This window comes from Vitis vinifera, chromosome 8 (genome assembly GCF_030704535.1).
Source record: "Vitis vinifera cultivar Pinot Noir 40024 chromosome 8, ASM3070453v1".
Classification (NCBI taxonomy): domain Eukaryota; kingdom Viridiplantae; phylum Streptophyta; class Magnoliopsida; order Vitales; family Vitaceae; genus Vitis; species Vitis vinifera.
This window is the reverse complement of record NC_081812.1, coordinates 2,052,956-2,065,495: the sequence shown is the minus strand read 5'-3', so window position 1 is coordinate 2,065,495 and position 12,540 is coordinate 2,052,956. Positions and strand designations below refer to the sequence as shown.

The window sequence follows — 12,540 nt, the reverse complement described above, 5'->3', positions numbered from 1 at the left end:
TCAAAGTCTATATAGTATAGTAGTTTGATGAATCATGAGTACCTAGTAGCTAATGTTATAATTCACCATAGGTCCTCTCAAATATGTAACCATACACATTAATGTAATCATCATGGGAAAACCATCTTGATGACTAAGATAAGTCGTCCCTCCAATTAGAAGTTAATGCGCTATAGTCATTAATGGATTATCAAATCCATGAACTAAGTGTAAACTACTGATCATCTTGTAAGGAACTCATGACTTGGATCTTTTGTGCAACTTCTAATCAACTCAAGTCATGTATAATTCAAGTTATAGGGGTATGAATGTTTATATAACAATTAATGAAAATAAGGATTGAAAAAGGGAACTATAATCATAATCAATAAATTTAGTAATAATTTATATTTTGTTACATCATGTTATGTATTTAAGGGTTTTATCCCAACAATATGAAGCTCTTAAGGGCCTACGATTAGTCAACCCACTCAGTCCTTTCTTTTGGAAAAACAACCATAGCCTTCATCTCTCTTCCTCTCAAGGTGTGTAGCCACACTACACAAGTGTCATGGATCTAAGAAAGAGCTATTGGGCAAAGGACCACCAAGTTTTTATCTGTGAAAGGATTTAGGTTTGTGAACAATCAAACCTTAAGTATGATTTATAACACACCCTATAAAGCCAAAGTTTTTATTTTTATTACTTTTGTTATGTTTAGGATCTTAAATACATACACCGTAAAGCCAAAAATATATCAAATTCCAACAATAGTACCATTGCCTTCGTGAATTTTGTTAAAGAAGCATATGTAAATAACCACACTACCTATGCATCTTCATTGAGAATTTAAAAACTGTATTTTAAATTGTTATAGTATATATAAATAATTTGAATTACTGATACTTCTAAAATGCTCACAAGAATAGCTAACTATGAAAAGAAAAAAAATTTGAACTCAAAGATTTTGAAAAAACAAAATTTTGCCTTAACTTGCGAATTGAGTATTTTCGAAGTGGTGTGTTGTTTTATCAATCGACATATATAGAGAAAGTCTTAAAGCACTTTTATATGAATAAATCATACTCATTTAATTCTCCTATGGTTGTTCATTCACTTAAAGTAAACAAGAACTCATTTCATCCCAACGAAGATAGTCATGAAATGCTTGGTCAAAAAGTATCATATCTGAATGCAATGGGTGCATTGATTTATTTTGTAGATTGTGCATAACCAAATATAGCTTTCTTTATCAATTTAGTAGCAAAATATAAATTTTGCTAGTTAAATTTAAGCATTAGAATGGAGTTAAATATATACCATGATATTTTCATGAAACAACTAACAAGCATTATTTTATTTTAAAAATTCAAAACCATGGTTTCTTGGGATATGCAAATGTTGAATATCTTTTACATCCTTACACATAAAGTTTGATCTCCCACAAGATATTTATTTACTTATGGTAATATTGTGATATCATAAGGAAAGTCCAAGCAAACAATGGTGGTCACTTCCTCAAATTATCCAAAAAAAACCAGAGATTCATGAGACAAGTAGTAAATGTATGTGATTAAAATCTATTATCCAACATATTTAACAGTCATATAAATTATCCTCCATGAAAGACAATTTAACAATATTACATATATTGCACAAAATAAAAGAAGATATATTAAAGGTGATCAAACCAAACATATTTCATCAAAAATCTTTTATACATAAGGGGCTTCAAAAAAAATGATGAAATCTATGTTTAACAAATAAAATTAAGTGATAATATAACAAACTTCTTCAAAAAATTTCTATCTAGTACAACATTCAAGAATGTCATACATAATATTAGAATTCAAAGATTCAAAGATCTTAAAACTAAAGTATTGGAAAAAGTATAATCATATCCACAATAACTGAGGATGTTAATACTCTATATATTTTTTTCCCTAATCTAGATTTTGTTCCATTAGGTTTTACGGTAAGGTTTCTAACAAAGTAATTTTAGCAATTTAAGAACACTAAAGGAATATTATACTTTTTTTCTTCACTAAGATTTTTCCCATAAAATCATTTTTAATAAAGTTTTAACAAGACATATTCCATTGATATGTTGGTCATTCAAAGGAAAGTGTTACAAATTCTTATGAGAATCTATGGATGACCAAAGAATGGCATGGTGCCTCGGCCCCTGGCTTTACTCATGTGGATGTTCATATTCCCATGGAATAAATTTAATGTAGTTTTTAAAAAATAATAAAAACTATTTTAAATAATATAATGTACCATTTTGTTATTTAAAAAAATTACATACGTTATAAGCTGGGGTGGTGCTTTTTATGGGCAACTTTAGGGTGAAATTAGAAAATGAAAGAAGATAGTAAAGTAAAGAAAGAAAAACCAAGGATAAATTAAATGAGTAAAAAATTGAAAAATAAAATTTAATTTTTATGAATTTGAAAATTCGTAAGTGTTTAAATAATTTTTATTGACACGTTAGCTTAGTACAAGTTGTTAGAAAATAAAAATAAAGAACTTTTTGAATTTTAGTGATTTGAAAATATGTTTAATAAAATACATTTCAGAACATATTTTTTTTTACAAAACATAAAATTGCTAGAATAAATATTAATTAGAATTAGTTTTAAAAATTAAAAAAAAATATAAGAATTATTTGGCTATTTTCCCAAGTTAAATTCAATTTTCTTATACCTTTATTATTTCTTATACCCTGGCTTGAAGAAACCACAAACCAAAATTCATTCCCTGTTCTCACTAACAATGTTATAATCATATCACTTCTCACCAATAATGTTACCCACATAACTTCAAACATTTTCCCCAAAAAAAAAATTAAAGTTAAGCATGAGCATAATCCAACGAAAAGTTCTTATCGCCTGATCAGTTTTTGATTAACAACTGCAGCCTAAGAGAATCCAGTCGTTACCCGCTAAACCCAGAAATTAAATTGACGAATTGGCTGTGAACTACAAAAAATTTAGCGACAAAAATGTCAGTATCAGACTCACATGAGAACTCCTTCCAGATTATTGAGAGCCTTCTTTGCAACTCTGAACTTCTTAGCAGCAGCTTGGTTGGTGCTGGCGACATACTCCCTGATGAAAAACAGGATGCCATTTCGAAGGGTTTCGAGCTCAGGAGCGACGGCTATGCGCGTGAAGACGTTCCACACAAGCTTGTCTGGCTTCTCGAATATGGCCTCAAATAGCATCCGGAAGTGCATGATCCTTCTTGGGGTTAGCTGAAGGGAGTCGCTCAGGTCGACTGTCTTCAAGACTGACAGTGAGAGTGTGAAGGATGTAAGCATCTCTGCAATGAATTTTGCTAGGTGCATTGATCTGAGCAGCTCCATTGAATCCAGTTCTTTGAAATGGTCCCAGAGGCAATACTGTCAAATTGCACCAGAGGAAAGGGAAATAATGAGTTATAACCAAATTACATGAGCTTAGCAGTTGCAACATCTATTTGAATGAATACATGCAAATATTCGGGTTAGAGACATGGTTTTGTATTTCAGAAGTGGCTTATCAATTTGATTTTTGGATGTGAAGAGCAGGAACAGAAAACGTATATGAGAAATTTTAGGGATAACAACATTTGGTAAGTTTTTTCTCAGTTTAGTAGGTCAATAATACAGTGTACTATGCAATGTCAACTGCATAAAAGAAATCCAGCTTGTACCTTGAAACATGCCTTAAAATTACTCTAGTAGGCTCTACATTGTTGAGAAATATACTTATTTCCCCTTCTATGCAATCCTGCGAGAACCGATAAAAGATGCATTTCCGGTATTAGAAGGGCAGTTCCCTACTGCTGAGCAAGGTAGGAAGGTAGACAGAAACCGGTGTGGTGTCCTTTTGGGTTAGAAAGCCTCAAGTATGACTAATTCCAGTCAGGTATGAGATCCCCTTTTTACCATTTCATTCTAAGTTCACTTTCCCATTAAAATTATGGAATGCTTCTACACATAAATAACATAGAGGAATGCTTCTATTGTGCATAAGGTCATCAACTAGAACTAGATTGAATGCAAGGAACAGAAAGCATTAAAGTTAACTATAAGGTTGCATCAACAATAAGGTTGTCTTGCTGCAAGTCCAGCAATCCTCCAGTTTCCTACAGGTTTGCATTAAAGTTAACTCATATCAGCAGCAAAAGGAATATAACCCACTATATATAATGCTCTTACTAAAAGCCCTACACTATAAAAGATTGTATGGATCAGATTACTTCAATCGATATCCCCATTTTTCTTCTAATCCCTTCCAAAAGTATTCTGATCACTCAAAAAATGATTAAATCAATGGGATTTCAATGGATGAAATGATCAAATCAAGGTCATTTCTTTTACACCTAAGGTACTAAATGGGACTTGGACTTGATTCTTTATTGCAGGGCTAGCATACTTTTGATTGGAACTAGAGGAAAATTCACTTTCATGCGAGTTGAGGTCAGCAAAATCCAAGCTATTTAATTATGATGCAAATGTACAAGAAGCTCCAAATTACAAACAAAAACCAAAATTTGACCCCAGAAATTGCATACACAATTGGGCATAATTAACTTCCAGATCATTAGATATAGGTGCAAGACTAGTGATTTTCTATTTTTTTCCCCTTTTTCAGATAAAAGCTAATTTTATTTTAAAATGCAAAAATGCACAGGAGTACATCTATTTTATAGGAAAAGTACACAAACCTGAACTGAAAATGGACAACTACATCAGAAAAGATGATATGGTCCAATCATGAATTTCAGTTCCACAAATCAATATGGTTTTGACATAGTTGTTAAACCACAAACTAGAGCATTAGGAGGCGTAAGGCTAATGAGATTGAAGGCCATATATTCTTTTTCTTCCTTTTCCTTTTTGTCCTTCATTTCTTTTGCAATCAACTGAATAAATATTTTCTGTTTTAATTAGAAACAAACATCTTCATTAAATACAAAGGATTGGCAATCCTTCTAAGATACACATTAGCTGATCAGAAAGTAGATACCAATACTGCTCCACATAAAGCCAAAACTACTATAGACAAAAAAGGCAATGCATACAAACTAAAAATGCTCTATACACTAGGGGAGGAAACATGAGTATTCTCATCTCAGTCACTAATTTTATCTCCTAAGATTAGAACACCTTTACTTTTTCAGTTTGGATTGTGTACAAACAAATTCCTTCTCTCAACAAAATGCAATTAGTGTGTGTATTTGTGTATGTTTATGAAGAATGCAGCACTTTTGCCACTGAAGTGTATTTTCTAGATTATTCCATTTTTTCTCCAATCTATTGTCTGCTTACTTATAGTCAAATGGAGTACCTGCAAAGTAAACTTCTGGTTTTTGTCATGTTCACATAATTTCAAAGCCAGAACAGTGTAATATTTGTTAAATGCTTTCTCTCGTAAACAGCATTCTAGAAGAACTCGCATGATCTCTCTATCCTGTAAATACACACGAGTAAGTATCACGAAATGGAAGAACAAAACAAAAAAAAAAAAAAATTAATAATGAAAGAAACCATTAGCACCTGCCTCCCAGCCAAAGCCAACCTCAGAAGCTTCTCAAATGCATCAAGGTAGTCTTCTCCACTCATTATTATACAAAAGATTGCCCTTCTGGCATCTGTGTTCATCCTTTGTGAAGCAGCAAGCTGCAGCATTTTCTGTGCTTCCAGAACCTCCTTGTCAATTTTGGTGGCAACCTCTTCAGCATTGTCTGTTGGGGAAGTCATATTCCCGGACAACCACCACTGGCCCTTCTTGTTAGGATCAAGTAGCTTGCTCCATTTGAGCCCTCTGATTAAAATATCTTCTACTCTTAACTGCAAATAAAGTATCAAGTGCTATAAATAACTCTTGACTGTACTACTGACAATATGATGACAAGCCTCACATGATGTGCTCCCTCATTTTATTCTCACAGCTAACTATTGTTATAAGCCAACCTCATTGTTTCAGAGCAAACTATCAAGAGTTAAGCTGACTGAGCTGAAATATATCACCCATTAGAAATAAGACAAATAAACTGTAAGTAAAAGGTCCACCAATGAGCTCTAGGCCCAAGCACAGCTGGTGCAAAGAGCTGTGCTTAAGTGCAGGTCAGAAGCGTGACTTCCCATAATGGTGGTGCACCTCCCCATAAAGTACCTATTGATTGGTGGGGTCTCTTCAGACCATGGGGTGGGGTGATAGGTTCAAGCAATGCATCTGCTACAAAAGGAAAGAGTTGAAAAACGGTCAACAAACAATTAACAATGACTAGCAATACCTTCTGTAGCCATTTATTTATCCGTGTATGTTGTACGGTTTCCTCTTTAGTTCTCTTCTTGTTGTTTTTTATATCGCATATGGTTTCAAGCATGAACTCCATCTGCAAGGATTGCCAAGGAAACAATTGTAAAGAAGCATATAAAAATCAGAGGAGTTTCTGAATAAAATTTTATACAAAGCATACTCTTTTGTTGTTTATATTTGACTCGCCATCTCCAGAGGCAGCCTTTAACTCATTCACCCTATTCTGCACACTCTGAATAAAATCCTTCATGGCTGCAGGATCATCACGCCTTAGTTTCATTCCACAACCTGTTCAGTTTACCGCTCATGTTAGCCATGACTGGTTGGTTTGCAACCCTCATTATCTTTTATATTCTTATATGTTGGTAGTTGAGTTACATGCTGGTTTAAGAGCCTGATGTGCAAAATAAAGTTCTTATAGTGTAAATACCAAAATAATGTGTCAACCACTGCAAGAACAAGAAAAAAGGTAACTAAAAAAAGTCAAAATTGTTTAAAGCGCATTCCTTTGTCATAGGTAGCTTCATGAATAACCAGCTAAGTTTAATACTTAAAACACATGACAAAAATTCATAAACACAAAAGCTAAAATATGGAAGATGCCAGCAAACCTACTGGTAAAATCTCCAAAATTTGTGTCACCAATGTGGGATCAACCCCATTATTGTCCAAAATCAAAATAAATAAATAAATAAGAAAAAAAAAAAGGGTCCAGAGAGAGAGAGGGGGGGGGAATGAAAACAATCATAACAAGCTTACATTGTAGAATTGTCAAGATAGTAGACACATCAATCTCCAGCAGCTGCTTGCTCCGAATGATCAGAAAGTCATATATCAAATCACTGAAAAGCATCAAACAAATCACTGTTTTTAACATGGGATTGCTGAAACATACAGAGACCAATTTAAAGCATATACCATTCTAGGGAAAATACATAATCCAACACTCATAACAACTGGTCTAGCTAGCAAGGGAAGGTCCAAGATCAGCTATAGTTGTGGCAATCATCATGCTAGAGAGGATTTCTGCAGTCATTTCAGTAATAAAGGAGATAATTGTACTGCTAAAATATCCCTTGCTTTTTCAGTAAAATGATACCGGGTTTCATTTGCATTGAGAGAGGGGACCACCATGAGGCTAACAGTTCCAGTGACTTTGGGCAAGGAGACATACCCCAACTAATTTCTATTTTAACAGCATCACTATATCTGTTAGCATGCAGTGAAGAGTTTCAATAGGCACAAATTTAACCATGTCAAAAAAGATGATCTAATCTGCAAACACATTCTAACAGGTAGCAATGGAATCTATATCTGGAGTACTGTCCTGCAATTTTCTTATTTTGCTCAATATTAGTTTTGAGAAAAGTCTAGCATCCAGAATTGTGTAGGTTTCTCACCTTGCAAAAACATCAAATATGTACAAATAGGCGAGTAGAAGAGTCAGATTTCGCAATGAAAGGTTGTCTTCTTTAATGTACTCATCCTGATGCAGAAAACAAAAATTGTTGAAGTTGCCGTGATTCACAACTAAAATATTCAAAAGCTCTAATTAACACATGCTACAAGCCAACTGAAGTTATAATGCAAATGCCTAGATACTATAGATCACTTCAATTTATCAGCTAAAAATGTCTCTTCCAGGACTAAATGAAAAAATTCTTGGCCAGGTTGGAGAGATAAACCTCAAAAGATTTAGCAAGGGAAGCAAGAAGCTTTGCACTGAAGTCAATCCCAACCAAGCAAGCCATGCCTGCAACAAAAGCTGCAAAAACAGCAGCATACCTTCACAAAGAAATACAGAAAAAAGAAAGGTAAGTTCAAAATAAAACCAAAGGAAAAACAGGAAAGAAGAAAAGGACCCTGGTTAAAATTGGATAGTATGACACCACAAGCATGACTAAATTATAAACTAGCATGATGTTATAAAAATAACAACCAGCCTCTATATACGCAAATAGTGGTGTAATGTGAAGCATATGCAATTCAAGATACCAAGAAGACAAACCAAATTCAACTCTATGATGCCAAGAAAATCATATCCCTATAGCCCACATGGCAAAGGATGAAATTGATTCCCCAACCTAACCAAATCATAAAGATGATGAAACAGAGACTCATTCTTCAAGAAGTCTCCAACATGTTGACTCAGAAAAAGGATTTTCGCTCAATGTGTAGTGTGCTTTTAGAAGAAGCAAATGGTTGCAAATTATCTCAACCTAGAAGGAGGACAGTGAGTCAGACAATTCCTTGAACAATGTCAAAACAAAATTTTAAGTAGAAATTGCCACCATTTGCAAGGCTCCAAATGCTTTTTTTTTCTTTGATAAGTGCAAGGCTCCAAATGCTAAAATCCATATCACCATAATTATAGACAAATTCTTCATTTCTTTGATGCTGCTACTGCCAGGTGGACCAGGTTTGTTTCTCTAGGCTCACAACTTCAAATAAAAAAAAGGTTGGGTGGTGGAGGATGTTGTGGGAGGTATGGGGGGATTCCAGAAGAGACCAATTGACAATTTAAACAGTTTAAGAAACCTGAGATTGAAAATGAACCATTTTTTGCTGCTTATATTCCATGGAAAAACAGTAGCAAAGAGAAGGAGAAGAAAAGAGAGGAAAAGAAAAGACAAAGCAGCCTACATGAGAAGGCTACAATAATGGACCTATACCAATCCAAAAAAGAAGAAAAAATATCAAAAAGGCATTGAGGGTATCCTCTTGAAATGTGAAACCAAAACAACAGTGTTCATGATTCATTCTTCCACTAAACACAGGTGAAGACTTATACTTCCTTAAGGATGTGTCTGTTTCCTTGAAAAGGATATATTATTACTGAAAGAATTCTGAAATCTCTCTTTCTCTGAAGAATGTCATTATAGAATTTCTTTGATTCCAGGAACCAAAATCAATGTGATGAAAAACATAAATCAATTTTAAATTCCAGTCAACCAAGACTTTTTCAAGCCTCACCATGTCAGAAAATGTCTTCCCAGTAGTAGTAACTTTTTTCAATTTAGAACTCAAGAAATCAATATACACTTTCTGTAGTGAGTCAGACACATTATAAATTATAATGCTGCTCAAGAAAATTGTTCCCAACATGGAAAAATAAGTGAATAGATGAAATTTATGCAAGGAAGAAGTTCAACTTCAAAACACAGAGATAATAAGGAAACATAATGTGAGAAGAAGAAATAAAAATCTTCCACAATTTAGATCCAACTTACAATTATCAAGTCTTTTAGTTAGTTAGATGCAACATTGATAAAGATGGAAAAGAGAAACAAGAAGTGAGAAATAATCAACTCTTAACTGTTCATTTCCACGAGGACCTCCAGAACATGATGCCAAAACCTCCTCACTGATAATCTGGGAGCCAACACGGCGACCAGCAGACTGCAAAGGGGTAAATTTTGATTATGGAAGTGATAATAATATTTCTATTGATCTTGACAAAAAAACTATGCTATGCTAATCCCAAAAAAATTGAATATATAGGTTCAATATGTTCCGCATAATTAAGGCATTAAACATCTGACTTAATAGTAACTGATTATCTGTCATATGTTGGGAAACGTTACTCCACTTCCCTGGTCTCAAAGGCAAGTATTTAACTATACACCATGAAAAAAAAAATCTCAAAATATCACATTTAGAATGATTAAACATAACTAATCACATTTACAAAACAGTCAGCATAAAAATGGTCGCATCCTATGTGTAGTTGTACAATGTTGTGTTCTCAGATTTCAGGCACAAAGTCAAAAAATAGAAGTTTTTTATGTTATACTATGACTGAAACCAATAAACAAATGGGTTGTGAATATCCAGACACAAAGGCCAAATATTCAAATAAAACGAAACAGGAAGGAATAACATACATGAAAAATTGTGGACATTTCCCCTGCAATTGACTCCACATTGGATTCGGACAGCCTATTCAAAAGACCTGGAACAAGTCTGAGTTTTAGCAAGCAATTCAAGTTTATCGATCACAATATCTATAAATTGCAAAAATTTGATTCAAAGACCAATTTTTCCATACCTCGTATCTGTCTTCGAATTTGATGATACTCTCCTAATTCATTTCCTGCACGAGATCTCAAATGAGGAGCTATGTATTTTACACTACCCTCCAATGCAGTTGCCTTTGCAGGAGCTTCTTCTAATATAGTCTCTGTTGCAGCAGTTTCCACAGGCTCCAATCCCTCAACTGCCGCCTCGGTTCCCATCCTACCTTCATGGTCTTGCTCCAACAACTCTTTCTTCTTCTTATGTTTCTTTCTCGACCGCACCTTGGCAGGGGCTTCTTCCAATGCTAAATCCTCACCATCGGTTTCCACACGATTCAAGTCTCCAACTGCAGTGCCACCCTCCAACCCTTGCTCCAATAGCTTTCTCTTCTTACGTTTCTTACCCAAAGAGCTTTTCGCAGAGCTTTTGACAGAAAATTCATCCGCCTCTGTGATTCCTTCTTCTCCTAAAGAACCAATAACAGATGGGATACCTTCAAATAAAAAGTTGACATCATCATCCTCTCCCCCTAATTTCCCATTTTTAACCCTAAGTTTCTTGGCTAATTTTCTTTCCAATTCCAAATCTTCTTGGGCAGAAATATCTTTCTGCATATCCATTTCAAGAAAACTCTCAAACCCAGTTTTCGAACTTCTCTTTGCAGCCTTCTTTCGTTTCACCATCTTTGACCCCATTAAATTTCTCAACATAGTAGGTTATTCTGTTGCCAAAAGCATAAGCCAATTATACAGAAAACTTAAAAAAAAAAATCCAAGTATCACACCACAGATTTTATTTGGGGAAAAAAGAAAACGGGAGGGCCGTCAAGAGAGAGATGGAGTGTTGGAAGCGCAGTTCAAAGGAAGAGTTGATGGAGCCAGCCAGTCTTGAGCCGCGAGCCGAGGGGTCGTACTCGTCGTCTTCTCCCTCTTCGGCAAGATATCCTTTCTCCTATCAAGCCAAAACGACGCTTGCAATGTCGTTTTAATCTTCTTCTTCTTTTTTTCTCCTGCTCTTTTGAAATTTATGAGTTTGTTATAACTAATAACACAAATTGACTTGAATTTAAATTTAAATTTAAATTATTAACTTAAAACTTATCACTTACTTATAAAAATTATTTAATTAAATTAAATTTATTTAGTGATTTAAATTAATTTATTATAATATTATAATACCATTCATTTTCATTTTTAAGTATTTATTTTCCTCTTATTCTATTTGAGGGAGGAAAATTTTAGAATTAATATTTAAATTTCAACAAATTGTATTTTATCAAGGGAGAAATTTCCTAGAGTAGATTATGGATTTTATGATCAGTTTTTCCATTACCAAATTAATTAGAAATAAAATTGCTAAAAATTGATTTTAATTTTTTTTAATGTAATAAAATATCATAAAATATTTTTATGCCTTTGAAATTAGGCTTAATTTTATATTTAAAAGTAGAAGAGGTTGAATTAGAAGTAATTTTAATTTGGGAAATTTATTATTAAAAATTAATAAAATAAAATTATAAATTTTTATATAATATTGATGGAATAAATTTCCATACCATAGAATTCAATCACAATGATTATTTCTATTTCCACTTCCTTCAATATAAAAATAAACAAGGCTTTAATAAAATTTTAACAATATCAATATATATCCTTAAAAATACTTTTAAAAAAATATTTAGGTCATGTTGTGTACCAGTCTTTGGAAATAAAGTTTTTTAGAACAATTTTTTGAAATTTATTCTATAATATTTTGTTAAATAAAAGTTTATTTGAGAATCTGAAATGTTTTAAATTGTTTTTAATATTTTCAAATATGTTTTAAAAATAATTTTTATATTTAGTACTTTATTTTTAATCATTTTACATGTTTATATTACCATTTTTTAAAACACCACTCAAAAATTAACAAAAAACAATTTAAAAACATTTTTTGAAAATACTTCTTTTTGTTAGAAAGAATGAAAAACAATTTTATAATTATTAAGAGTCCGCTTGCGAGTAATTTTAGAAAACTCTTTTAATATTTATAATATTTAAAAAAATTTATCATTCAAGTATTAAAAATATTATAAATGTCTTCTACCATCACTCCCAAATACACTTTAAATGTGTTTTTCTGTTTGTTTTTTTATTTTAAAGAACAAAAAACTATTTTCAAAAATAATTATCAAACAGACCCTTAATATTTCGATATTAACAAAAAGAAAAGTGTTTTAAATATTATGTCATAT

General features: G+C 32.8%; 1 protein-coding gene across 1 annotated transcript; it reads right to left on the bottom strand.

Moving 5' to 3' along the window:
* Positions 1-2,709: 2,709 nt before the first annotated feature.
* On the bottom strand, positions 2,710-11,335 carry LOC100248396 (uncharacterized). Its single transcript, XM_002269444.5, has 11 exons — positions 10,339-11,335; positions 10,175-10,242; positions 9,607-9,689; positions 7,976-8,075; positions 7,691-7,776; positions 7,050-7,132; positions 6,451-6,578; positions 6,265-6,366; positions 5,525-5,818; positions 5,316-5,438; positions 2,710-3,382 (listed from the first exon to the last, which is right to left on the bottom strand). Exons 1-11 carry the CDS (start codon positions 11,015-11,017, stop codon positions 2,999-3,001), a joined length of 2,130 nt encoding a protein of 709 aa, XP_002269480.2. The 5' UTR covers positions 11,018-11,335; the 3' UTR covers positions 2,710-2,998.
* Positions 11,336-12,540: the final 1,205 nt, after the last annotated feature.